The 26931-nt window shown below is 43.2% G+C and overlaps 2 protein-coding genes across 12 annotated transcripts in view; one reads left to right on the forward strand and one right to left on the reverse strand.

Moving 5' to 3' along the window:
* LOC112676555 (BRCA1 associated protein) overlaps window positions 1-4074 on the reverse strand; it is a 28801-nt gene extending 24727 nt beyond the window's left edge. For all 5 annotated transcript variants that reach the window (XM_025473969.3, XM_025473974.3, XM_025473972.3 and 2 more), the window contains exons 1-3: window positions 3941-4074; window positions 1356-1517; window positions 460-658 (exon numbers count right to left, since the gene is read on the reverse strand). In XM_025473969.3, coding sequence (XP_025329754.1) covers window positions 460-658; window positions 1356-1517; window positions 3941-4022 — 443 coding nt within the window. In that variant the 5' untranslated portion in view covers window positions 4023-4074. The remainder of the gene's footprint in view (window positions 1-459; window positions 659-1355; window positions 1518-3940) is intronic.
* A 118-nt stretch (window positions 4075-4192) lies between these two features.
* ACAD10 (acyl-CoA dehydrogenase family member 10) overlaps window positions 4193-26931 on the forward strand; it is a 47082-nt gene continuing 24343 nt past the window's right edge. Inside the window, exons 1-8 of one of the 7 annotated variants that reach the window (XM_025473977.3) lie at window positions 4197-4312; window positions 8725-8924; window positions 13102-13250; window positions 15363-15557; window positions 20069-20227; window positions 21145-21304; window positions 22896-23037; window positions 26841-26909. In XM_025473977.3, the coding sequence (XP_025329762.1) occupies window positions 8738-8924; window positions 13102-13250; window positions 15363-15557; window positions 20069-20227; window positions 21145-21304; window positions 22896-23037; window positions 26841-26909 (1061 nt within the window). In that variant the 5' untranslated portion in view covers window positions 4197-4312; window positions 8725-8737. Of the gene's footprint in view, window positions 4685-8724; window positions 8925-13101; window positions 13251-15362; window positions 15558-20068; window positions 20228-21144; window positions 21305-22895; window positions 23038-26840; window positions 26910-26931 lie in introns of all 7 variants that reach the window. The other 6 variants (XM_025473978.3, XM_025473975.3, XM_025473976.3 and 3 more) reach the window with 6 other exon arrangements.

A 26931-nucleotide genomic window follows, 5' to 3' on the forward strand; every position in this document is an offset into this window, starting at 1 on the left:
GGGCAAAAAAGAGATGATGAAATTATAGTCCACTCACTGACTTGACAACTTTTTTTTTTTTTTTTGACAACTTCTTTAAGTAAAGATTTAGTGGGGGATATGAGACTGCAATGATATTAGGAACCATTTATAATTTCTTTTCCTTTTTATCTTTCTACCTTTAATTTTCCAATCATCTTGCATGCCTACCTTCTCACAGATTATTTTCTTAGGTATTTTCTCAAGTGTATCCACATGTTTCTTTTCTAAGAAGCTTTGACCCAATCTATAAGATTAACCAAATATAAAACATCTAAGAATTCTCTAACACAATATATGAAAAAGTACTATCCTTTGGATGAAGCTTAAAATATTCACTGCTCTTCAGGGCAAGAAATTTTTCAATGCCCTAAGACAAAACAACAACAACAACAACAACAACAAACCAGACCAATTCAAAAGGAAAAGGGTTTTTCTTACTTTGTCTTGTATAGATGCATAATACCATGAACTATTTCAACTGACGGGTTTCCACTAAAGAACGAAATCTGGTCTGGAAGCTGTTTGGATGGAGAATCGGGAGCAGCGTTTATGCATTCTATACTTTGATCTTTACTTCTCTGTGCAGTGGGAGATACTTCTGAAGACTTCCTTTCTTCCATTGTGGCTTTCAGCTCATCTTTCACAAATCAAAAATTAGCAGATTATAAACGGATAGGAAATATGTGGAAGGATTCTAATTAAGTTAAAATTTTGATTCAGAAAAAAAAAACTTCAACAGAGAAATTGTAATGTATTGCATTAAGAACTGTATTTACAGAACAGCCACATTTTCAGAGGCATCTAAACTTGAAAGCACTCTTTGCCCCATAAAAATTTCATTAATACCCACAGAAACTTAAGGATGGCTCTTACATTTGGCAGTACCATAATAAAAGCAGATGTCTTCCATCATGTGTTCCTACATGGGATGTCCATTCAGGGGTATTAATTTGAAAAGCCAAAACTACCAGTTCTGATCACCTCCATGCTGGAGATATGGTACACATCCAGTCTCTGGTTTGGAGTGAGCTGTCAAAGAGTGTGTGTGTGGGAAGACACAACATGCTTATCCGGATTCATTTGTGATCTGCCACTAACCTAGATGGTAAGTAGCTCTCCTCATTGAATAAAGTTGTCAACCCACCTAGTTAATATTAATTTAGGTGAAATATTTGGAGATGCCGAAATGTGGTTAACAACCTTATGTGAGGCACACAGGTGGTAAAAGATAAAAGTATGTTAGAGGTCCAAATCATGGGCTCATGCGATAACATGTATAAAACAGGCAACCAGGGGCTTATGTTACATGAGTCTAGGGTTTTAAAAAAGCATACCTGGGTTGGACTTCATGGTCTCAATGATCATATCTGTCATTTCTCGACGACCAAGATGCTGATGTATGATTGCTGCTTTCTCTCCTGGTGACTTCCCTTCTAAAGAGGCTACAGCTGAAGCTAGTGTCTTCTTTTTGATTTCCTCATCAGACATTTCCCCAGCTAAGGAACATATGAATGATTAATAGCAATATTAAAACAAGCTTTTCTCCACTTTCAATGTATTCATCGATAAGCTTCCCTTTTCTCTCTGCTGTCCTCCCTAAGATAGTAAGATGCCTTTGCAGTATCCATCTCACTAACCTCTGGGGTTCCTCAGTGCCCAGCAGTCAATAAACACGCAGTGCAATAAATTCAGCAATGCAGGGTTGTTCTAGAGAAATCATGCACTTTACTTTCATTTATTTTTTTAAAGGAGAAAGAAGAAAAAGAGGGAAGTAAACCAAGAAATACTTTTTTTTTAAAATATTTTATTTATTTATTCATGACAGAGAGAGAGAGAGAGAGAGAGGCAGAGACACAGGCAGAGGGAGAAGCAGGCTCCATGCAGGGAGCCCAACGTGGGACTTGATCCCGCGTCTCCAGGATCACACCCTGGGCCGAAGGCAGAGCTAAACCGCTGGGCCACCCGGGCTTCCCGAAATCATGCACTTTAAAGTAAATCAATGAGAATAAGAGCTTTATTTTTTTTAATATTTTTATTTATTTATTCATGAGAGACACACAGAGAGAGGGAGAGAGGCAGAGACACAGGCAGAAGGAGAAGCAGACTCCATGCAGGGAGCCCGATGCGGGACTCGATATGGGGACTCCAGGACCAGGCCCTGGGCCGAAGGCAGGAGCTAAACCGCTGAGCCACCCAGGGACCCTGAGAATAAGAGCTTTAGAGGAGATTCGACAGTGATTATGCCCAGATGAACCTACATTTTATGTAATCTCTGGTAAAGTGAAACTGTGTTGAGCCCCAAATGAAGGTATCAAGTCCATTAATAAGAATTTCAAGGTGGGTGGCTCAGCAGTTGAGTGCCTGCCTTCGGCCCAGGGTTCAACTCCAGGATCCTAGAGTCCCAGATCAAGTCCCGCATTGAGCTCCCTGCATGGAGCCTGCTTCTCCCTCTGCCTGTGTCTCTGCCTCTCTCTCTCTCTCTCTCTGTCTCTCATGAATAAATAAATAAAATCTTCGAAAAAATTTTTTCAAAAACCCTTAGCAATAGTCGTCTTAAATACCTTGGGTTAGCTTCATGCCATGAATCATACCATGAAAATCTGTGATCATGGTCTTAAATCAATGAAACACACAGAAATCGAAAAGGAGCTTGGAAAATGGAAAAGGACCTGACTGAAATACTCTTAATATAAGTTCTAGCAGAGCAGGAACCAGGCCTGTTTTGCCCACCACTGTATCCCCAGCACTTACACCACAATCCCTAGCATTTTTAAAGCTTTGCTGAATCAATGAATCAAAAACTGACCCATGTATATAAAGTGTATATATGCTTAATGTCAAAGTTGACTTTCACAACTTAGAGATCACTTGCAACCTTTGAAAGGTGCTTGTAACTCATTAAATCATATCCCACTTTTAATCTGCAGCTCCAAAGTTCACACACTCAGGGTAGTTTCCAAGGACACCATCCCTGCCTGCCCCAGGCCCCCTTCCCAAACCAAAGATCCTTCTGTGATAGTTTTCCAAACTCTTCCTTTCTTTCACAACTCTTTTTACAGACGTAATTCCACATCTATTCTATATTTAATTCATCTGTCTACCTCATCGAGCTGCTGGTGCTATTAAACAGGAATATGTCTGATTCTGCAAACAACTAAAGTCCCAGCAGATAGTAAGCATTCAGTAATTATTTCTTGGATAAATGCTATTGTTAGGGAATTACTTAAAGTCCAAGGAACACAGTCATAAATGCACTCCTCACCAAGGAGGAGTGGCTGGTACAGGAACAGCTCCGACTTTTTAAGTCCACCTCTGAGTTAGAATCCCAGCCTCACCACTTACAATCATGGGCAAGTCATTTAATCACTGGGCTTCAATTTCCCAGTCTGTATAAGGGTTGCTAAGTGTTAGCAACCTAACACAGTTACTGTGAAGATAAAGAAGATAATGCACACAAAGTGTTTTAGTACCCAGTAGGGACATAGGATGTCTACAATTTTTTTAGCTACAGTTACTACTATAGCTGCAGGGCGCCTAAAGAGATTGTCTTCCAAAGAGGAACGATTTAATTAACACGAAGCGTCAGTATCCCTGGGATCCAGTCGCTGCCTCCACAAAGCCTGGAGGAAAGCAAGTTACACAACTTGACTCTAACCCAGGGTGGAGAGAGCGACGCGCCAGGTATAAACAGTGCCAGTGGGAAGGAACCAAGAGAGGGACGGGGAAGGGCTTCCCAGAGATGATATCCGAGAGGCCCCTGTAGGATGGATGGAACCAGAGGGATCTCAACCACCCCTCAGCTTCTTCCTGACACAAAGGCCCTCGCCGCCGCCTACCCCCGGGCCCGTACTTTGGGAGGGCGAGCCTCCCGGGCCGAGGCGCTAGGCCGAAGGGAAGGCTGCGAGGCCGACGGACTCACCCGCGGCGCTGAAGCCGAAGCCGGCGGGGACCGGCGAGTGTTCCGCAAGCTCCAGTCGGATGACAACCAGTGACACACTCATAGGGCAGGCGCTGGCCGGCGCGGGCCCCGGCGGGCTCAGGCGAGGCTGGCAGGACAGCTGAGAGGCCGAGCGGCCCAGGGTCGGCAGCGCTGCCACCGCCTCAGCGCCGCCGCCGCTGCCTCCCGGGGGCCTCCGTAGCAGCAGCTCCGCGAGCAACCCTCCGAGCCACAACCACCTTCACTTCCGCCTCCCGGCCGCCGTCGCCGACCCGCGGGGTTACGCCTGCGCGGAGCAGCGCGCGCTCCGATTGGGTAGGGGGGCGGCCACGTGACCGGCGTGTCGCCGCGGAGGTGAGTCTGCGCACCCCGGCGGGGACCTCTGGCAGGTCGGGGAAGAGGAGCTTGACTCAGGTTGCGGGCACTGGGTACCCCCTGAAGCCAGTCGGTGGGTTTGCGCGCAGGCCCGAGTTTACCTACCCGAGAGGCCTTGCCCTTAGGCTGTCTCCCGACAGCGAAGCGTCCCCGGGTCCTCTAACTGTACGAGAAACTGCCATGTGGCGAGCTCTTGCCTTTGTTGTGTTTGGCCTCTCGCTCTAGCGTTCGAGGGGTTGCTTTGTGTTAGCCACACTTTAGGTAGGTCTGCTAAAGCTCAGAGAGGTGGATCCGCTTCTCTGAAGGCCCTTGAGGATTACAGACTCGACTGCAGTGTTTGTGACTGTGGAGGTAGGGCGGCTGGCGGGTTAAGCTCACGGTGTTGGAGCCAGGTCTGGGTCCTCCTCCCTTCCCCATAACTTCACAAATGTTTCCTGAGAGCCTAAGCATTGTTGAGACTGTGGAGATATTTTCGTGAATGAGATAAACACACACTTCCTGTTCTTATTGTGTCAACCTTGATCAGTTATGGGACCTTGAGCTAGGTTTTGGCATAAGAATGGGATAACATACAGCCATGAACGTGAAATAAATAGAGCCACATATATCACTTTTTCTAAATTCAGCTTTCTTTCCAGAACCTCAGACTGTCTTTAGCATACAGATATTGAGAGCCACAATCCATGTCCCACACGTGGCAGGATGCTACTCCAAGCATATGCTATAAGGATATTTAAGGTGTGTCACAGCACATCCTGGACACGTGTAGCTCTATGGACTATACGTGCATGTAACATGCTGTGTGTATATAAAGCTTGTGACTGCATCCTATGAAATGTTGCAGTACATACTCTTTATATCAGGGTTTCTCAGTCTTTGCTTTATCCCATAGTTCTTTGGGGTGGTATCTCCTACGCTTTGTAGGATGTTTAATGGCATCCCTGTCCTGACCCACTACATACCAGTAGGACCCCCCAAGTGGTGACAACCAAAAATGTACCCAGACATTGCCAAATATCCCTTTGGAACCAAAATTACACTGTTGAGAATTGCTGTGAAAATGCATATGCCATATTCACTTAGTATATATGTATAACATGAGAGACCTCGTGAACTTTTTTTCGTGAACTTTTTTTTTATTTTTTTATTTTTATTTTTTCGTGAACTTTTTATAGTGCATTACAGTAGTAACATTTTCTTCTTTATTTTTATTTTTTAATAGATTTTATTTATTTATTCATGAGAGACACAGAGGGAGAGAGAGAGGCAGAGATGCAGGCAGAGAGAGAAGCAGGCTCCCTATGGGGAGCCCGATGCAGGACTTCATCCCAGGACCCTGGGATCATGACCTGAGCCAAAGGCAGACGCGGTTCTGCCAAGCCACCTAGACGTCCCTTTTTTTTGTATTGTTTTTAAAGGAGTGGGGAACAGAAGGAGAGGAAGAGAGAGAATCTTAAGCAGGCTCCATGCCTAGCAACAGAGCCTGACACGGGACTCCCATCTCATAACCCTGAGAGCATGACCTGAACTGAAATCAAGAGTCAGATGCTAAACTAGCTGAGCCACCCAGGTGTCCCAGGAGTAGATAGCATTTAATAGTGTGTCAGGTACTAACTTGAGAGCTTTATATACTTTATTTCATGCAATAATAACAACAACTTTATGAGACTGGTGTATAATTATTCCCATTTACAGAGGAGGAACCTGAGTCTCAGAGAAACATGCTCAGGATCTCACACTTAGTATGTGGCAGAGCTAGAATTCAAATCCAGGCAATCTGATTCCAGAGCCAACATGCAACTTCTTTACTAAACCATTTTTTTAAAGATTTTATTCATTTATTTATGAGAGACACAAACACAAAGGCAGAGACACAGGCAGAGGGAGAAGCAAGCCCCATGCAGGGAGCCTGATGCGGATCAGGCCCTGGGCTGAAGGCAGCGCTAAACCACTGAGCCACCCGGGCTGCCCACTAAACTATTTCTTAATATGTGACAGCACATACTATGTGCGCTTATTTATAAAAGCATAAATTAAGTAGCAAGTCTATATTGTCATACTAATCTCATTATTCTGAAAGCCAGAAGACAAATAGTCTCTATGGTACAGAAGGAAGATGCCAGTTCCAGAGAACTAGAATTGTTAGCTAGTGATGGGCAAGTTGAGCTTGTTACAGTTCTTTGTGGCTATCAACAACTAAACCTATCCCCTGCCTTCCCCAAGATAGGCCTTGCCTTAAGGAGTTTACAATTTTAGGAGCATATAGGTGTGAAAACAGTTACTGTGTAATGGAGCAAATGCTCTAGTGAAGGTATAGAGAAGAAGCAATAGGAGTTTAAGAAAAAAAAAAAAAAGTAGTACCAGAGCCTATCTGGAAAAAGAAAAAAGCCTCAGGGTGCCTGGCTGGCTCAGTAAGTAGAACATGAGACTCTTGAGTTCAAGCCTCACATTTGGTATGGAGCCTACTTAAAACTTATATTAAAAAAAAAAAAAAAAGCCTCTCCAGAGGAGATAAAGCTGAGGCTGAGGCTGTGACGTAAAAATAAGTGGAATTGTACTGGTAGATGAAGCAGGGAAAGGTGTTAGAGTCAATGGACAGGTACCCAAGCCTTGGAGGTATGAGAAATCAGTGTTTGGCCAGTCTGAAGAAAGTGCTGGGAAGTGGCTAGAATAGAACCATCATCTCTAGTTGGAAGGAATAAGCAAGCTGGTCATGGGAGCATTGCCCACTCATCCATTAGTAACCTCAGTGAAGACGCAAGTCAGCCCTTCAGGGCCCAGAGACGCTTTTCATCCCTGTGAAGCCCTGACACAAAGTTTTTGACGCTTTTAGAAGCCTATAAATAAACTCCTTCTACCATAAACATTGCCCTCGGCATGGGAACAGTAATAAAAAAAAATGCAAATCAACAAAGTTTTTGATTTTGAAATTCACCCCCCCCCCAATTCTGCAAATTTCCAATTACATGAAAAACACATTGTATCATCTTGAAGATTTACTTCTTTTTTTTTTTTTTTTGATTTACTTCTTGAGGACCCTTTCTTTGGAGTCTTTTGTGGCTTATTGAATCTTGATGGTGGCATTGAAGTGACTCCCATAAATTTACAGGCTGTCTTACCAAACTATTTTGTTTAAACCTGATTTTTAGTAAGCGTTTAAATTATAGAAGTCACACAGAAAGTGTAAAGATTTTCATGAGAACTGACTGCAAATAGAATTTGCTTTATTTTGTTTTTACCCCAGCTCTTTGTTTCAGACATACAGAAAAATTTAAAGAATAGTACAATAATGATCTTTCATACACTCTTCATCATATGCCCTTCACCTGTATCGACTAAAAAAACATTTTGCCACATTTGGTTTATTTCTATACCCATATATAGGTGTATGTCTATATACATATGTCTGTGTTGTGTGTGTATGTTTTTTTTTCCTGAGCTTTTTGAAAGTATGTTTAGAAAAAAGGCAAATGGAGAACAGTTAGGAGCCTGTTGCAGTGATGTGTAGGAGGGCTGGTGGTGTGATGGAGGCACCGTAAGGTGTGATGGAGGTCAATACTGGGCATCCTGGGAGTCTATGGGAAAGATTCCTCATCTGTAATTTCTGGTAGAGGTTTCATGAAGGAAGTGATAGGTAAACTTCAACCAAAGGACAATTTGGAATTAGCCGGGTAACAGGTGGAAGGGAGCAGCCCAGGGCAAGGAAACAGCACAGGCAAAAGGATGGTAGCTGGAGGAGATTATCATGTGTTTGAGGAAGCTGCATGTAGATTTGCATGTCCACATCATCCACATTAAGGTGGAAAAAGAGGGAGAGTTGCTGCCAAAAGTCAGGGGCAGATCTTAGAGGGCCCCTTAAAGCAGGTTAAGGAACTGAGACTTTATCTTGAGGGCAGTGGGGAGCCACTGAAAGTTTTAAATGATTTTAGGACATGGCCAAATTTGCAGTTTTGAAAGAGCACTCTTACTCTGGTTGAAGAGTGGAGAAAGAATGAGGTTTGAGAAGAGGCAAGGGGATCTGTTAGGAAGCTGTAGCAATGATCTGTGGGCAAGATCATCTGTGGGCAGTAAGTGGAGCAAGGTAGATGGCAATTTTCAGGGGAAAGATCACAGCACAGAGCATATGGAATTGAGGTGGCCAGGTGGTGGACTATGAGAAGTCAGGGGTGAATCCCAGTTTTCTAGTTTGAGTAGCTAGCTGAATGGTGGAGCCCTTTACTGGGCTAAGGAGCTTCAAGAACAGAGTAGTCCAGGAGGGTTCGAATCCCATTGTGGTTTGAAGGGTTTGCAGATCAGTGGAGATGTCCAGCTGGCATGCCTGAGCTCCAGGATGGAGGTCTGGATTGCAGGCGGTGAAGGCAAGCTGGGCCCTGTGTCTTCTTCTCATGCAGTCTTGGCCTCAAAATGTACATAAGGCAGCTTTTCCAGTCCTCACATCTCCAGTGGGCCTGGAGGGCAGCCTTCTTGGAACACATCCAGGGCAGGCATCAGCGAGCCAGGCGATGGGCACATTCTGGAGGCGGCACCTACAAAGCGGTGATTTTTGACATGGGTGGAGTTCTCATTCCGTCTCCAGGGAGAGTGGCTGCAGGTGAGTGTTTCATTCTGTTTCACTCTCAGAGACTAGGGCCGGGGTGGGCAGAATAAAATGTGTAAGGGGAGACAAAGAAACATTTGGGCAGTGGCTTATCCCAGTGGGTTGACACCCTGGTTCTTGAATCAAATTCCAAGCACCACTTTGTGACTGAGTACCTTGGGCAAATTATTCAACTTCTCTGAGTCTTCGTTTTCTTACCATTAAATTAATGCTTATAATAGTACCTACCTCCTACCTCTTTGGGATTTGGGGAGAGTTCAGTGAAATAATTACAGGAAGCACTTGCATAGCACAGTGAGTGAGTCATCGTAAATTCACAATAAATAATGAGTTGCCATTGTTACTGTAGTTACTGGTATTAGTAGAATTTAACTACCTTTCTCTGAGAACCATGCTGCTTCCCTGAGAAACATGCTTTAGGTCCTACTAGGTCAAACCTGTCGTCTCCGATCCTTTATCAGCCCCTCCTGGTTTACTTTTATCCTTACTCATTTCCACTGACTTGAGTTGGATTAATTTTGGCTTCAAGGGTTAGAAACCCTAACAGAACAGTGAATGAAAATCAAAGTTTCTTTTGCACACAAAAGCTCAGGGATGTGGTAGAGGGCTAGTATGTTGCTCTGTGATATTGGGCACTTAGGTTGTTTCTGTTGTATTGCTCTGCTCTGAGTACTCTTCATTTCCAGTCTCACCTGGTCTGTCTGGCTGCTTCACCTTTACCATCACGTTGGTCTGTCTTGGCTGCTTCACCTTTACCATCACGTTCTCATTCCAGCCAGCAGGAAAGGAAAAAAGGCTGAAGAGCTGACCTCCTATGGTGGCTGGTTGGGCATTTCTCCATTGCTAAACCAACGCAAGTACGGGTTTTATCTGCCCCTGAGTAAACAATTACTATTGACCTTAAACATGAAATGGTTTATTTACCAGCAAAAAAGAGTTTGTTTGGGGATAGCAAGAGAATTGCAGTTTGGGGCACGCAAGCTATGGCCAGTACCAGAGGCTAGTCCAATAAAGGAGAGGAACATTATTTTATCGAGAAAGAGGAGGAAATTGGAAGGGCTTGTTTGGAACAAAAGTCCACTGGAAAAAGGCAAGAGTTCAGGGCGATGATTTTTTTTTTTTTTTTAAGATTTTATTTATTTGTTCATGAGAGACACACAGAGAGAGAAGCAGAGACACAAGCAGACTCCATGCAGAGAGCCTGACATGGGACTCAATCCCAGGTCTTCAGGATCAGGCCCTGGGCCGCTGGCAGCGCTAAACCGCTGAGCCACGTGGGCTGCCCATGATGATGGTTTCTAATTAGCTGAGTTGCTGGGGGAGTGAGTTCAGCATACATCTGCTGAGGCCAGTTTGTGATGATCCTTTCCCAGAGGAGTCTTCTGTTGGGGGTAATTGACAAGAGTTGGAAGGGTGTGAGAGCTCCCCCTTCGGGCCTCCGGGCTTCACTTCAGCGAGGTTTCCCTTCTCACATGAGCCTGCTGAGCAAAGCTGACTTGGTGAGCAGATATTTAGTCCCAGTTCCATCTGGGCCCTCAGCCTCTCTACTCTCCTCATATTCCTCTGGCATTTTACCACAGGGCTGTTCTGACCGCCTATCAATCATCCTGCTCCCCCTGCCTCAAACCTTCATACTTGGCAGACAGCTGAATCTCCTCTTTTTAGAGAAATCAAAGATCACTGGACAGGAGTTTCTCAACTTTCTCCAGAATATTTTAAGAACCTATTTGCTTCACTCCACTCCCTCTGCCTTGGCCTAGGATGTGGTCCCTATCTTCTCTCACCTGCATCACCCTATGAGCCTCCTAACTCTTGTCTTTGTCTCTTGGCACTCTGGGTTTTTTGCACTTCCTTCCTACACAGCCCCCAGAATTACCTCTCTGAATTACAGATCTTATCCCTTCACTCCCTTGCTTCAAATCCTTAAGTGCCTGTACTTTCTCCCTTAGATTAAGTCCAGAAGCTTTTGCTTGGTATCTCAGACCTCTTGGCAAATTAGCCCTCAGGACCTTGTGTCACCATACTGTGTGTGGACTACTTGATGTTCTTTAAACTTGCCAAACACATTTACCCTCTTGTGTCTTTGCCAGTTCTCTCCCCTCTGCTGGCAGCTACCCTTCCCTGCTCCCTCTACCTGTTCAAATCCTACTGGTACTTTTTTTTTTTTCCCTACCGGTACTTTTGATGGTAAGTTAAGCAGTGTATTACTCAGTAGAGTGCCTGGAGTCTTTTGTGCACTCAATAAATCTTGTGGTGGTTGTTCATATTAATTTTAAGACCTCTCTTCTGTGAAGACTTCTTTAACCTCCTCCCTGGGTAAAATGTCCTTGGCTAGCATGTTCCCAGATCAGTGTAACTTTTACCAAGGTGCGTTTTAGTTATTAGCAAACTTTTTCTGTAAAGGGCTAAGTAGGCTTTGAAAGCTGTGCAATCTCTGTCACAACTGTTCACTTCTATTGTTGTGGCAACACAACAGTGACACACGGTTGTAAATTAATAGGTATGGTTGTGTTCTAATAAAGCTTGACTTACAAAAACTGACAGGAGACAGATTTGGTTTCCAGGTCATATTTTGTGTATCCTTGGTCTAGTTTATACATCTGTGCGGTATTCCATTATATGGATGTACCATAGTTGATTTAACAAGCCATTTATTAACATACATTTAAGTTTTTAGTTTTTTAAACATTTTTACTTTTTTAAAAAATTTATTTGAGAGAGAGTGAGAGAGACAGCATGAGCAGGGGGAGGGGCAGAAGAAGAAGCAGACTCCCAGCTAAGGAGGGAGCCCCACTTAGAGCTTGATCCCAGGACCCTGGGATCATGACCTGAGCCCAAGGCAGAGGGTTAGCCAGCTGACTGAGGCGCCCCTTCTGGTTCTTTTTATTATAAGCAATTCTGCACAGCCTTGTATATCTTTGCCGACTTTCAGTAGATCTATCTGTGGGAGAAGTTCCTAGAAAGTGGAATTACTACATCAGATGTACATTTAAAATTTTGCTCTCCATAGAGGTTGTACTTGTTTCCACTCCCATCAGCAGTATATGAAAGTGCCAGTTTCCTTATGTGCTTGCCAATTCTGAGACCATAAAAAAATGATACACACTTTAGTTCTCAAATTAAACAAGTATGATTATTTGGATTCAGCTTTAAAAGTCTTTGCTATTCTTGGGATGCCTGGGTCGCTCAGCCAGTTAAGTGTCCAACTCTTGGTTTCTGCTCAGGTCATGATCTTGCAGTGGTGGGATTGAGCCCCTCATCAGGTTCTTGTGCTCAGCTCTGAGTCTGCTTCAGATTCTTTCTCCCTCCCTTTTGCCCCTCCCCGCTCGCCTGCGTGTGTGTTCTCTCTCTCTTAAAAAAAAGTCTTGCTGTTCTCAGAAGATATATCTCAGATTAGAAACATCGATTATTTCTGAAGAACGAAACTGCTTGTCATTTTACTTTCTTTTTTTATACTTTCTATAGTCAGATATTTTCAATGCACAGGCCCTACTTTATCAAAATAAAAAAATGTGTAAAGCATATTATGTCTTAGAAATAATTGTGATTGCTATATATATTTTTGCCCCACAGCAGCTATATTTTAGAAAGAAAAACCAATCTTCTACAAGACTAAGCAGCCCCTGTCTAAAGGTTCCCAGTGTACACAAATGCTGATCCATTCACTGCCTGGGGTTCTTGTGGATAGAAATTTTCTTCTTTAGCCCACAAAGACAGGTGTCCCCCAAGTGAATGTTTCAGCATACCACCAGTGCCACTGCCATAGAGGATTACTACAGTTTACAAAAGGATGGGCTTGTTTTGGAGTGGTGTCAGAATCTGGCTTGTTATGCATGTATTTCCTTACTACATGCCAGGACTGTATGAGTGAGCCAGCTAATGAGAGTGTACACAAGCCAACTAATGAGGGACCAGGGAAGAAAATGCATAATGCAGTGTCCAGAGTCACGTCAAGCAGGTGGTAAGGACCTGACGCTTAGCAGCAATGTCTCCTCAGTATTACTGTCTAAGGCTGAGATTTTACATTTCCTGAATTTCTCCAAATTCCAAGCAGAATCCACCTGGCACCACAGCAGTGCCGCAGGGATTGGTATGGTAATTCCCTTGAGCTTCCCAAAGCCCAGCCATCTGTCAACATACTTCACTTATTGCATATTTTACTTCCTTATAGAATGGGAGCTACAAAACCATATCCTTCCTGGAACTATACAGAAGGCCTGGATCTTAGGTGGCGAAAATGGACCCTGGATAAAATTTATGAGGGGAGCGATAACAACAGAGGATTTCTTGCAAGAATTTGGGAGACTTTGCTCTGAAATTGTGAGTGATAAGCACACTTAAATTTATATATTCTTTTTGCTATAGTGTGGATGCTGTGCTCACCCATTAAGTTGATTAAACTGCAAATAAAGAAGTAAAAACCTGATAATCCATCATAAGTTTTGTTTATTTTTGGGTTGGTTGTTTTTTTTTCAAGTTTTTATTGAAATTTTAGTTAACATCCAGTGTAATATTAGTTCCAGGAATAGAATTCAGTGATTCATCACTTGCATAGAACGCCCAGTGCTCATCACAGGTGTTCCTCCTAATGCCCATCACCCATATACATTATAAGTTTTTTTTTTTTAATTTTTATTTATTTATTTATTTATGATAGTCACACAGAGAGAGAGAGAGAGAGGCAGAGACATAGGCAGAGGGAGAAGCAGGCTTCATGCACTGGGAGCCCGACGTGGGATTCGATCCCGGGTCTCCAGGATCACGCCCTGGGCCAAAGGCAGGCGCCAAACCGCTGTGCCGCCCAGGGATCCCACATTATAAGTTTTTAATGTACTTCTTCCATCCCTAGGTACTCAATTTTCACTACATATATAAATAAGTAAAAGTATTCTTTACTAAGTTTCTCCATCAGCTGTTGTTCATCTGTAACAAGAGCTGTCTGCACAATGGCTTTGATCAGAAAGTTTATTGTAAAGCAATAATAACATTGAACCCTTTCTCTGTGCTATGCACTGTTCTAAGTTCTTTATTTACATTAACTCCAGTGTAGACTTCATAATAACTTTATTAAATTAGGATTTAAAATACAGTAAATAAAGTTCTGTGGCTCAATGGTACTAAAGGTTACACGAAAATGAATTTACTTAATGCCACCCAACCACACATTTAAAATGGTTAAAATAGTAAATGTTATGTATATTTTACCAGAAATTCAAATATATGTGTAAAATTTTGTGCTAAATGAAAGAAAGAACCCAGTCAAAAAAGACCATAATTTGTATGATTCCATTTATATGAAGTGTCCAGAATAGAGAAATCTATAGGAACAGAAAATAATTACTGATTTTCTGGTACTGAGAGTATTGGGGAGTTGGAGAGTGGAATGGGAAATGACTGCTAGTATATATGGGGTTTCTTTTCAGGGTGATAAAAATGGTGATAGTCACACGACTCTGTGAACATATTAAAAACTCTGAATTGTGGGGATCCCTGGGTGGTTCAGCGGTTTAGTGCCTGCATTTGGCCCAGGGCATGATCCTGGAGTCCCAGGATCAAGTCCTACATTGGGCTCCGGGCATGGAGCCTGCTTCAGCCCCCTGCCTGTGTCTCTGCCTCTCTCTGTGTGTCTCTCATGAATAAATAAGTAAAATCTTAAAAAAAAAAATCTCTGAATTGTACAGTTTAGCGGTGAATCGTGTGGTACAATTGTGTGAATTATGTGAATTGTATTTCAGCGAAGCTGTTCTATAGCGTGTGGGGGGGTGTGTGTGTGTGTGTAAAACAGCAGACTTGCCTTTGCAGATTTTTTTTTAAGATTTTATTTATTTATTCATGAGAGACAGAGAGAGAGGCAGAGACATAGGCAGAGGGAGAAGTAGGTTCCCTGCATGGGGAATTCGATGTGGATGTGGAACTCGATCCCAGGACTCCAGGATCACAACCTGAGCCAAAGGCAGGCCCTTAACCACTGAGCCACCCACATGCCTGCCGTTGCAGATTTTGAAACTTGGGAAGAGTTTTTAAAACCTACGTAAGGTTGAATTTAAAAACGAAAAATGGGTCAGAAATGGAAGTTTGTAGTGGTGATGCTGAGGCAAGACAAGTCTTTACACGTCTTCTGGATCATTCAGAATTAACTTACCCAAAAAAAAAAAAAAGAATTAACTTAGATCTGCTTCATAGACTTTTGGAGTTGATACTTTTTAAGATTGCCAATCCACGAGTAAAATGAAGAATTCACTTAACTGGAATATTGGTATAAATAGCTCCATCCTCTCACCACTGGCACTGGAAGTCAGTGTTTACAGCCTTGTCCATGAAGTTCTGTACAGGGCTAGAGGAGAACTGTAGGTAGCAAGAGTTTTCTTTGTTGGTAAGCTGTTCCTCCTACTCTTACTTTTTGTTGGTTCTCCTCCTCTCCCTGCTTTTCAGTCGAAGACATCCGTCCCGGTGGGCTCCTTTTTGTCTCTGCTGACCAGCGAGCAAGTGGCAAAGCAGTTCCCAGTGATGACCGACGCCATAACTCAAATTCGAGCAAAGGGCCTTCGGACTGCAGTCTTGAGCAATAATTTTTATCTTCCCAACGGGAAAAGCTTTTTGCCCCTGGACCGGAAGCAGTTTGATGTGGTAAGCTCAACATGATCCAAACAATCAAAACAGAGTCTCTGTCCTTGCTTCAGGATGCATGATTAAAAGCTGTCTTTTAGCAGGTGTCTAGTGGATGGTTTTATTCTTCTGACTAACTTGATTAAATTCGGTTTAGACATAACAAGGTGAAAAGAGGTCTTTTAAAATGTCACTGAGCTCTCAGCAAAGTCCAGCATTGATGGGGTTTGATAACTGGTTGAAACCTCAGCTGTAGAGCCTCTTTCACACATTCTGAATTTTAACGCAAACTTCTGCTGTCTCTCACATCTTAAAGGGACTGTCTACATTTTCTCTTCAAAAACTAACCCTGTTAGGGTGCCTCGCTGGCTCAGTTCCAACAAGTTGGAAGTTGTGTGAATCTTGATCCCAGGGTCATGAGTTTGAGCCCTATGTTGGGTGTAGAGATTATTTAAATAAATACATATTTTAAGAAATGGGGGGCACCTGGGTGGCTCAGCTAAGCATCCGACTCTTGATTTTGGCTCAGGTAACAATCTGAGTCATGATCTCAGGGTTGTGAGATGAAGCTTCTGCTTAACATGTCTCTCCCTCTCTCCTTGCTCCTCCCCCCTCAAAAAGAAAGAAAGAAAAGACCAATGATGTTACCCTCTATTTCTGTGGCATTAATCCTGACACTAGTGCTGTCTAATAAAACTTACTGCACTGATGGAAATGTCCAGTATGGTTACTACTAGTCACATATGGCTGTTAAGCACTTGAAATTGTGATAAAGTATTACTGAAGAACTGAATTTTATTTCATTTTTATTAGCTTAAATGTAAATAATCGCATATGGCTGGTGGTTACTGTATTGGATGGCCCAGGACTAGACTATCAAACACTGAGAACATGCTGAGTAAAGAGATGATCTGTGCCATGAGGTTACTCCTATAAAGATTCCCCATTTCTGCAAGAGAAAATAGATTATCCTGGGATAGATGTGAATTATTTACAGATGGGGACGCCTGGGTGGCTCAGCGGTTGTGATCCCAATTCTGGGATTGGGTCCTGCATTGGGTTCCCTGCAGGTGCCTGCTTCTCCCTCTGCCTGTGTCTCTGCTTCTCTCTGTGTGTCTCTCATTAATAAACAAATAAAATAAAATCTTCTAAAAAAGAATTATTTACAGATGACCTTCTTAAACTTTAGTTAGAAAATATATTCTTACTGAGCACTTAGTGTGTGCGGGGCACTGGCGAGACATGAAAGGATGCTGTGTCAAATGTGACAGACACAGTCTTTGCCCTAGGGGAAGACATACTGGCTACATTTCAAGTGCTCAGTCACCACATGTGGCTACTGGCTACTATATTGGGCAGCATAGATACAGCATTTCCATCACTGCAGAAGGTTCTATTGAATAGTGCTGTTTTAGAACACAAAATCTAGTAGAATCAACAGGCAGAAATTCAAAGCACAAATGCTGGCAATTCACCTCCCAACATAGTGTTGTTTTTACCTCCCACATCCTTCTTCCTTCTTTTAGAAAGCCCGTCAGAAATAGAGTCCTCTCCCCTCTGGATGCTTGGCCTGGCAGTCCACCTGCTTTGATTGTTGGATTCCCCACATTACACATACAGCCCTCTTCCAAGCTCCTTCCCCTGCAAGCGCTTGGGGACCTCAGCCAAATTCGATACTGTCTCTGTGCCTTGCAAACCAGGTGACCACAGGCAGTATCTTTGCTGCCTTGAACATCAGTTTCCTCATCTATAATCTAGGAATAGCAATTTCTTTGTTGGAGGGTAGCTCTGTGCATCTCACAGCAAAGCTCCCTGCATGGTCCTGGTACATGGCAAGTATTCTATATATTTCAGTTATTTTTCAGAGATTCCTTCTATCTAAGTACAGCTAATCTTAATCTGGACAATGAAGTTGGTCAGGCTCACATTGAGCCCTCTAAATGAAGCTACAACTTAAAAGACCTATGAGCTTCTTTTAAAAATGGACTTGTTTAAAAAAAATAAATAAATAAATAATGGACTTGTTTATTTATACTTCACAGGCTTTCTGGCATGTGTTTTCCAGCAGCTTTTCTGGTTGTTTTTCATATTTTAGGTCTCCAGAAGACCCGGAGTTTTAAAAACATTTCCTCAAGAGCAAGGATTTAGGTTTTTGTTCTCTAAAGCTCTAAGGCTATATACATATGTACGCGCGCACACACACACACACACATACATGTTTTGATGGTGTAAAGATAGTATAAGCAATCCTGTAATCTCTGTCAACATTAGAGACTGAACTCTACAACTAATATTATAGGAATCTGTCTCAGCTTAAAAATTTTTTTCAGGCACCCAGGTGGCTCATTTGGTTAAGCATCTGTCTTTGGCTCAGGTCATGATCCCAGCCTCCTGAGATCAAGTCCCGCATGGGGCTCCCTACTCAGTAGAGTCTTTTCCTTTGCCCCTCCCCCCGACTCACGGTCTCTCTCTCTCTCTTAAATAAATAAATAAAATCTTTTAAAAATATTTTTTTCATCTAACTTTTTTTAATTAAAAAAATTTTTACCTTGGTTTTTATTGTAAAAACCCACATAACATAAAATTTACCATCATAACCATTTTAAAGTGTTCAGTAGCATTAAGTATATTCACCTTGTTGTGAAATAAATCTCCAGAACTTTTTCAACTTGCAAAATGGAATAGAAAGAGAAGGCCAGGGATCTTATCAAACTTAAGTCTGAAGGATTTTTTTCACTTCCCCAACTCGGTGACTCTCAAAGTAGTGGCTCCCAAGAGACGTCTGTTCTGGAGAATGTGGCCCTCTCCCCTGTCAGCCAGTACAGCTGTGTTGCTGCCCTGCGGCACAGACACTGGGCTGCGTCTGAAACACCCAGTTTCTTTACTACCCACTACTGATGTTTTCTTTATAGGGAGTGTGTTTTTTTGTTTGTTTGTTTTTTTAAAGATTTTGTGTATTTATTCACTAGAGACAGAGACGCAGAGACACAGTGGAGGGAGAAGCAGGCTCTCTGTAGGGAGCCCAGTACAGGACTCGATCCCAGGACCCCAGGATCACGACCTGAGCCAAAGGCAGATGCTCAACTACTGAGCCACCCAGGTGTGCCAGGAGCTTGTCTTTTTTAGCTTATTCAGGTGTTTAAGAGACAGGGGAGACTAAGCAGAGAGGTCCAAAATATTCAGGACATGTATTTACCTGAAAGGGCAGTTCTCACTGAACTCTAAATAATGCAGTGTAGAGTAGAGGGAGGGAGGGGCCCTCAGGTTTATCCTTGGTCTTGGAGAATGTGAGTCCTCCCAGGGGTGAGCAGAGACTGAATTCTATTCTCAGGGTAGACCAGAGGGTATCAAATATAGGCCCAATTTATAGGAGATTAAGCCCTGGGGACAGTGTGAGGACCTGCAAAGGGTTGATCGATCAGAGGTAGCCTGGCAGGGGGACAGCTTTTGCTGGGTTCTCATGAACCCTTGGTAGCCACCCCCACCCCCACAACCCCCTGCTAGTTCCAGATCACATACCTGGTTGAAGCAAGGCTGTCAAGACACAAGGAACTCTTTGAGTAAAAGGAACAGTATCTTTGCCACAAACAGTATCTTTGGTGTCCATCTGTCCTTCTGTGGGATTTACCTAAGTTGCGGGTGGCTGTTTTGTGTTTAACTTCTGAAATATAGACATTAAGGTCATGTGTCTTTTGTAGTAGTAAACAGTGTCTTCTTTTTGAAAAAATGGTGAAGTACTTTTCCTAAAGCTGAAACCTACAGCTCTTCTGTGTAGCCACAGTCTAACATGAGCAAAATGCTTTGTCATTTTGGAACTCATTCAAATTTTATTTAAAGTTCTCAACAATACCTACCTATGATAGGTAAGATAACAATTAGTATTCCCACGTTATTGATGATGACACGGAGGCCCATTAGGGCCTTGCTGTTTGCACAAGGTCACTGCGTCTGAACCAGAACCCTGGTTTTCTGAGCTTGCCCCCTAGTAGTAATCTAGTATTCTCATATCCAACCTATTTTTTTATTTTTTATTTATTTTTTTATTATTTATTTATGATAGGCACACAGTGAGAGAGAGAGGCAGAGACACAGGCAGAGGGAGAAGCAGGCTCCATGCACCGGGAGCCCGATGTGGGATTCGATCCTGGGTCTCCAGGATCGCGCCCTGGGCCAAAGGCAGGCGCTAAACCGCTGCGCCACCCAGGGATCCCTCCAACCTATTTTTTTAAAAAAAGAGTTTTTATTTATTTATTTGAGAGAGAGAGAGAGAGCACATACTCAATGCAGGGCTCAGCCCCAGGACCCCATGATCATGACCTGAGCCGAAGGCAGATGCTCAACCAACTGAGCCACCCAGGTGCCTTCCATATCTGACTTTTAAAAATAACATTATTTTATATCATAACACTGTTAAGCTAACTTGTTATAACGAATCTCCACTATCCTATTGTTCTTTTCTAAAAACCTGGTAGTATGCATATGGGAGCACCATGTTTTAGAGACACTCATCTATCATTCTATCCCTCGCTCAGGTGGTGGAATCCTGCCTAGAAGGTGTTTGTAAGCCAGACCCCAGGATCTATAGGCTGTGCTTGGAACGGCTTGGCCTGCAGCCTTCTGAGTCCATTTTTCTTGATGATCTTGGACCGAATCTAAAAGCAGCCGCCAGCCTTGGCATTCACACCATACAGGTAACATCACTATTTTTTTAAAGTTTTTAAGTTTTTTTTTTTTTTTAATTTTTATTTATGATAGTCACACAGAGAGAGAGAGAGGCAGAGACACAGGCAGAGGGAGAAGCAGGCTCCATGCACCGGGAGCCCGACGTGGGATTCGATCCCGGGTCTCCAGGATCGCGCCCTGGGCCAAAGGCAGGCGTTAAACCGCTGCGCCACCCAGGGATCCCAACATCACTATTTTTTGAACCCCCGCTGTGCACCTGGCACTTGCCTAAGCATTTCTGTGCAGTCCTGTTGACAATCCTGGTTGTGTTTAGTGGTTTTCCCCCATGCTGCTGTAGTTTTATTTTTTTATTAATTAGAAAGTCTATATGTGATGAGCCCCTCACATTTTCAAAGGGCAGTAGGACAAGCACGTACTAAGAAGAGTTTGAGAAAGAATTACACAAGGAGGTGGATGGCAGGCTGAAGACATTTGGGATGGCAGTTGGCTGTCCTAGTGACGTGGGGAGCCAGCAGCTCCCAGCCGCATGACTACCCAGGTCATGGCTGCGAAGCTCAAGAAGCCACATGAGAGGAGGTCTCCCATTTGCTCCCTATGTTTGGGTTTTCATCATGAAGCTGATGGGCCTTTGGGACAGGGTGGGAGCCACAGCGCAGTAGTTTGCCCTCCTGGCGTGGAGGAGCAGCATGGACTCTGAACTGGTACTCTTCCCAGCGAGAAGGCTTAATGTGGTTAGGAGTTAAATGGGAAGAGGAAGCTCATTCTCCAGCTTCTTCATTAGCTGAATATCCTGGCCGCTGAAGCCCATGCTCAGAGACCTGACTCCTTGGCCAGCTCCCCCTAAAGAACTACTCTTAGAGAACAGACAGGAGGCCAGGTCAGGGTTGACTGGTGATCACGTGTTCAATATTCTCCTTGAAACCAGGTCAATGACCCAGAGACTGCCATAAAGGAACTAGAAGCCCTTTTGGGCTTTATATTGAGAATGGTTATTCCAAACACTTGCCCTGTGAGAAAAACAGTGGAAATTCCAAGAGATTCCTTGGAGAAGTACCTCAAAGACTTGCTGGGGACCCAAAGCACAGGTATTTATGTGTTTGTATTCTGCTGACTCTCTAAGGGTTATTTCAGTCTGGTCCTCACTTTCAAACCCTGGTGGAATATGCTGGAGACAGAGGTGGTGTGGGGAGGAAAAGATCCCCTGGGCTCCGTGGATCTGTGTGCAGCATTCAGTCTTGCTTGGGAAAAGGCAGTAACCCCAAAAGGCCATGCGCCCCCTCTTCCACCTGACAGTGTGGTGTGGCAGGGGTCCTCTGGGACCTGGAGCCGGTGGCATGTGCCCCGGGGCACTGGGGTGAGTCTAATTGTTTTGAGGTAATGGCCTGTTTTGTGAAAGTGACTTAAGAAGCTGCATGAGTTTTTTGTTTTTTTTTTTTGTAATTTTTATTTATTTATGATAGTCACACAGAGGGAGAGAGTCAGAGACATAGGCAGAGGGAGAAGCAGGCTCCATGCAGGGAGCCCGACGTGGGATTCGATCCCGGGTCTCCAGGATCGCGCCCTGGGCCAAAGGCAGGCGCCAAACTGCTGCGCCACCCAGGGATCCCTGCATGAGTTTAAATGGCACAAGCTGTCTTCATCTCTCCAAAGGTCCCTCTTTCATTCTTTGAATTTCACCCTTAGATTATAAAAAGCTGCCTCCAGGACTTTTGAAGACATCTCTACCTGGTGATAAGGTTTTGCCTCACCCATTCAGTCCTTGAAAAAGACTTCTTTTTTTTTTTTTTTTTTTTTAATTTATTTATGATAGTCACAGAGAGAGAGAGAGAGGCAGAGACACAGGCAGAGGGAGAAGCAGGCTCCATGCACCGGGAGCCCGATGTGGGATTCGATCCCGGGTCTCCAGGATCGCGCCCTGGGCCAAAGGCAGGCGCCAAACCGCTGCGCCACCCAGGGATCCCTCTTGAAAAAGACTTCTTGTGTGGAGCTTCACATTCTGTTCTGGGGACTGGATTGTTCTTAGGGCCTTCTGCGCAGCTGAGGGACCCTTTTGGAGCAGGCCAGCTAACTCAGACAAACTCCCATTGCCTGCTCCTCTGACGTGAAACGAATCTGTGTCCAAGGTTCAGTTTTGTTATGAAGCTGAGGGTTAATTAGGATGTTCCTGGGAGGGAGCCACAGAGTTCGGCCCCCTGGGATGAGAGAGAGTATCTGGTGAAAGCACTTTGGCTCAGGCTGTAGGCCTCTAGAAGCTCCTTTCAGCTTTCAGGCCAGCGTCAGGCATGGTTTGGCTGAGTATGGGCTGAGGGACACACAGGGGCACTTTTTTATCCTCAGGCTTAAAGCATTCCATTTAGCATGATGGGTTGCCATGACTATACTTGTGGTTGATACACACCACAACCAAAAAGCTTTTTTTCGCAGAACAGGATTTGGCAAGAGGTACAAAATTGGACACTGTAGAAAGTGAGAATGACTATGGGATAAATGGAGTAGCCTTTGCCACATGGTAGTGGACCTGAGCTGGGAGGTACACCTGAGCTTCCAGCGCCCAAGGACAAGGTGCATCCCAAATTGGAACATTCTGTGTCCCAAATGTGGTGCTCGTTAGAAAGCAGGAACGCCCAGCTCTGGTCTTCAGAACTGCTTTAGTTTTCTTGGTTTTCAAACTCACAGGCCCATTGGAACTCCTCCAGTTTGAGCAGGGGCAGTCAAACCCAACCTACTATGTCAGACTCGCCAACCACCAGCTGGTTCTGAGGAGGAAATCCCCGGAAACACTTGTTCCATCCACCCATGCACTGGAGAGGGAGTTCAGGTAACTTCTCAGAGCTGGGGTATTCTCACCACCCCCAGCCTGTCTCTGCAGCTCAGCCCTGAAATGACAAGCGAGCACTCTGTCAAAGTGCCCTGACACACTTAACACTGTGAGTATGAATTTCCAAAATTATTTCAAATAAGAACGTGTAACCAAATTTATTCAGAAGTTTGTTTTCTCTTTTCTATACCTAATCCTGTAGAAAACTAGACTTTTTTCACCCCTGGGTGAAAGAAAGGCATTACTGAAATACTTACTAGTCTAACCCTTGAGTCTTAAAGACCTTAATACCTTTGGTCTTACATTCAGTGTATCAATGGGGCTGAGGCCAAAACAAGCATGGCCACGATGTGATAGTTGTTGAAACTGGGCGGTGGGTATGTGGGAGTCTGATAAATCTTTCTACTTGTGTATGTTTGAAGTTTTCCATAAGAAAATGTGTAAAATAATAAATATATTATAACTTCTCCCATATAAAATAGTTTCCTTTGCAAATAGGAACATTTAAACTTAGTAGGTTGGAAAAAAAACTAGCTCCAAACTCTAAGAATGAGATGAAAATTCTGGATGGGCTCCAGCATGGGGCTTACTGCACTGGAAGCCTTTCTCTTCCTCTGCTCCCTACTTCCTTCCAGCCCAGCCTGCTCTACAGGAGTGTCACAGAGTAGTAAGGAAAATGTGATTTCATCTCTTGGCCCCTTCTTGTCTGCATTGTTTCCTGGCTCTCCTCTGGACTTTTTAGTTCTCGGAATCTGACTTTTTCAAGTGTTGCACACACTGGTGACTGATAATTATGAAGCCTTAGGGTGTCATTAGAGGAGAAAACCTTTAGCTATTTCTGAGCATTTGTATATTTGCCCACGCAGTAGCAGGTGTGTATTTATAGGAGAGAAACCCCAAAAGTGTGAAGCCCTCATTCTGTTCTTATGCACCCTGCTTGCAAACACCTCTGATTATTCCCAGAGGTACCGAGGAATTCTGGATTGCTACACTGACATTCTAGAAATCCAGGAATGCAGAGAATTTCCATTTTAGTAAAGGAATAAAATGTGCATATGGAGATGAAATATAACATGGTATTTGCTTATAAAATGTCAAACGTAAATTTGAACAATTTGGAGAATTTTAGAAAGCAGCATGACACAATCTATTAAAAACCTTAGAGTAGTCACACTTTTAGATCTAATAATTCCAGTTGAGGGGGCATCTGGGTGGCTCAGCAGTTGGGCGTCTGACTTCAGCTCAGGTCGTGATCCCAGAGTCTTGGGATCGAGTCTTGCCTCGGGCTCCCTGTGGGGAGCCTGCTTCTCCTTATGTCTCTGCTTATGTCTCTGTCTCTCTCTTCGTGTCTCTCATGAATAACTAAATAAAATCTTTTAAAAAAAATTCCAGTTAGAGGAATCTCTATTTATTTATTTATTTTTAAAGATTTTAATTTAGGGAGCCCAATGCAGGGCTCAATCCTAGGACTCTGGGATCACGACCTGAGCTGAAGGCAGACACTCAACTGCTGAGCCACCCAGGCATCCCAAGAGGAATCTCTCTCTCTCTCTCTCTCTTTTTTTTTTTTTGTAATAATAAATTTATTTTTTTATTGGTGTTTAATTTGCCAACATACAGAATAACACCCAGGGAATCTCTCTTTAAAAAATATTTCTCAATAGGGAAAACAGCTTTATGCATTAATAGGGACACCACAATGTTGTTTATAATTTAAAAAATTGGAAACACCCTAATGGTACAATAATTGGGAAACGATTAAACCTGGGCATATCTACTTGTGTAACAGCTGACATTTACTGAGTGTTTAGTATATGCCAAGTACTATAATAAATGCTTTGGATGTACTGTTAACCCAAAGCATTCTCACAACAACCTGTGATATGTTACTCTTATGATCCCCATTTTACAGGTGAGGGAAACAAGGCTTTTTTTATTTTTTATTTTTTTATTTTTATTATTTATTTATTTATTTATTTTTTGGGAAGCAAGGCTTAAAGGTCATAAAGCAGTGTCCCCGGGGACACATAACTAGCCTGTGAGTGACAGAGTTTGGCCTCACACCCAGGGGCAGTAGGATTCCACAGCCTTCATGACTATGCTGTTACTGCAGCCAACACAAAGTACACTTAAATAATGCAAGAATGTCATGATAAAATTTTAGTGTAATAAAAACAGATACAAACCACATATAATACTATCCTAACTATGTTTTAAATTTTTTTAGCACTCTGCACCCAACCTGGGGCTCGGACTTGCAGCCTTGAGATCAAGAGTTGCACACTCCACCGAGTGAGCTAGCCACCTAGACACCCCTCCACACTGCCTTTTATAAGCCCTTGAAAAATATTTTAATTAAAAGATTGTATTTATTCACTTGAGAGTGCATGCATGTGTGCAGGAGCAGCGGGAAGGGGGTGGGGGGCAGAAGGAGAGGGAGAAGCAGACTTCCTGATGAGCAGGGAGGCCAACACAGGGCTCTATCCTATCCCAGGACCCTGAGATCATGACCTAAGCCAAAATCAGATAAATGCTTAACCAACTGAACCACCCAGGTGCCCCTTAAATGTTTTTGTTTGTTTGTTTGTTTGTTTGTTTGTTTTTAAAAAGGAGAAGTAAAATTTATTGGCTTCATTACTTAAGTCTTTCAGGCATGACTAGATCCAGGGGCCAAATAATGTCACCAGGACCTGTTCATTTTCTCTCTCCCTCCATGTCTCCACTCTTTCTTCCTCCATAACCTCAGCAAATGTTCTAGCATACCTCCGGAGATTGACTCATTGGGCCAATGTGAATCATCATTTGGGGTCAGGAGGATGCATTATTCAGATTAGCCAAATCTGGGTCTTGTGCCCATCCTTGGAACCAGCGATTGGGCTCCTCCCACCCAAACCATGTGGACTGACAGCAGCTGCAGAGAACCGTTTCCAAAAGGAAAGCCCAAGTATTATTTTCAGAACATGAAGCCGGGAAAGGACACCAGGCAGGCAAAAGCAGGAACCAATTACTGTTGATAAGACCAAGGAATTATTTTTCCATTTAAAAATTTCGGGGCACCTGTGTGGCTCAGTAGTTGAACATGTGCCTTTGGCTCAGGTCGTGATCCCAGGGTTCTGGGATTGAATCCCACATCAGGCTCCCCAGAGGGAGCCTGCTTATTCCTCTGCCTATGTCTCTGCCTCTCTTTTTGTGTCTCTCATGAATAAATAAAATCTTTTAAAAATAAATAATAAAATAAAACATTTAAAATTTTCCTCAAGGGGCACCTTAGGTGGCTCAGTTAAGCATCCGGCTTTTGATTTCAGCTCAGGTCATGATCCCAGGGTTGTGAGATGGAGCCCCAGGAACAGCCTTCCTGTTCTGCTTGGGATTCTTTCTCTCTCTCTCTTTTCCCCTCTGTCCCCCTCCCTGCTCTCCCTCATATGTGCTCTCTCTCAAAAAAATAAAATAAAATAAAATAAAATAAAATAAAATAAAATAAAATCTTAAAAAGAAAAAGAAAAGAATCTCTCCTATAGATAGTATATAGTTAGGTCTTACTTTTCTATGCAGTATGACAATCTGTCTCAATTAAAATGTTTGGTCTAATTAATGTCATGTAACTATTAATATTTAACTTTGTTCTATAATTTTTCTATTTGTTTTTGGTTTGTGCCATCTGTTTCTTTGTTCTTCTTGTCTATTTTGGGGTCACTTGAATAATTGCTTTAATTTCTGCATGTACTAATTTTAATTCAGAAAAATAGTTTCAAGAAAATCTCAATTCAGCCAGCACTATTGCTCATTTTTCTTTGTTCTGGCAGGACAATGAAAGCCCTTGCAAATGCTGGAGTGCCTGTCCCCAAAGTTCTTGACCTCTGTAAAGATTCATGGTAATACTCAGATTTATTTATT

This window comes from Canis lupus, chromosome 26, assembly GCF_003254725.2.
Source record: "Canis lupus dingo isolate Sandy chromosome 26, ASM325472v2, whole genome shotgun sequence".
Classification (NCBI taxonomy): domain Eukaryota; kingdom Metazoa; phylum Chordata; class Mammalia; order Carnivora; family Canidae; genus Canis; species Canis lupus.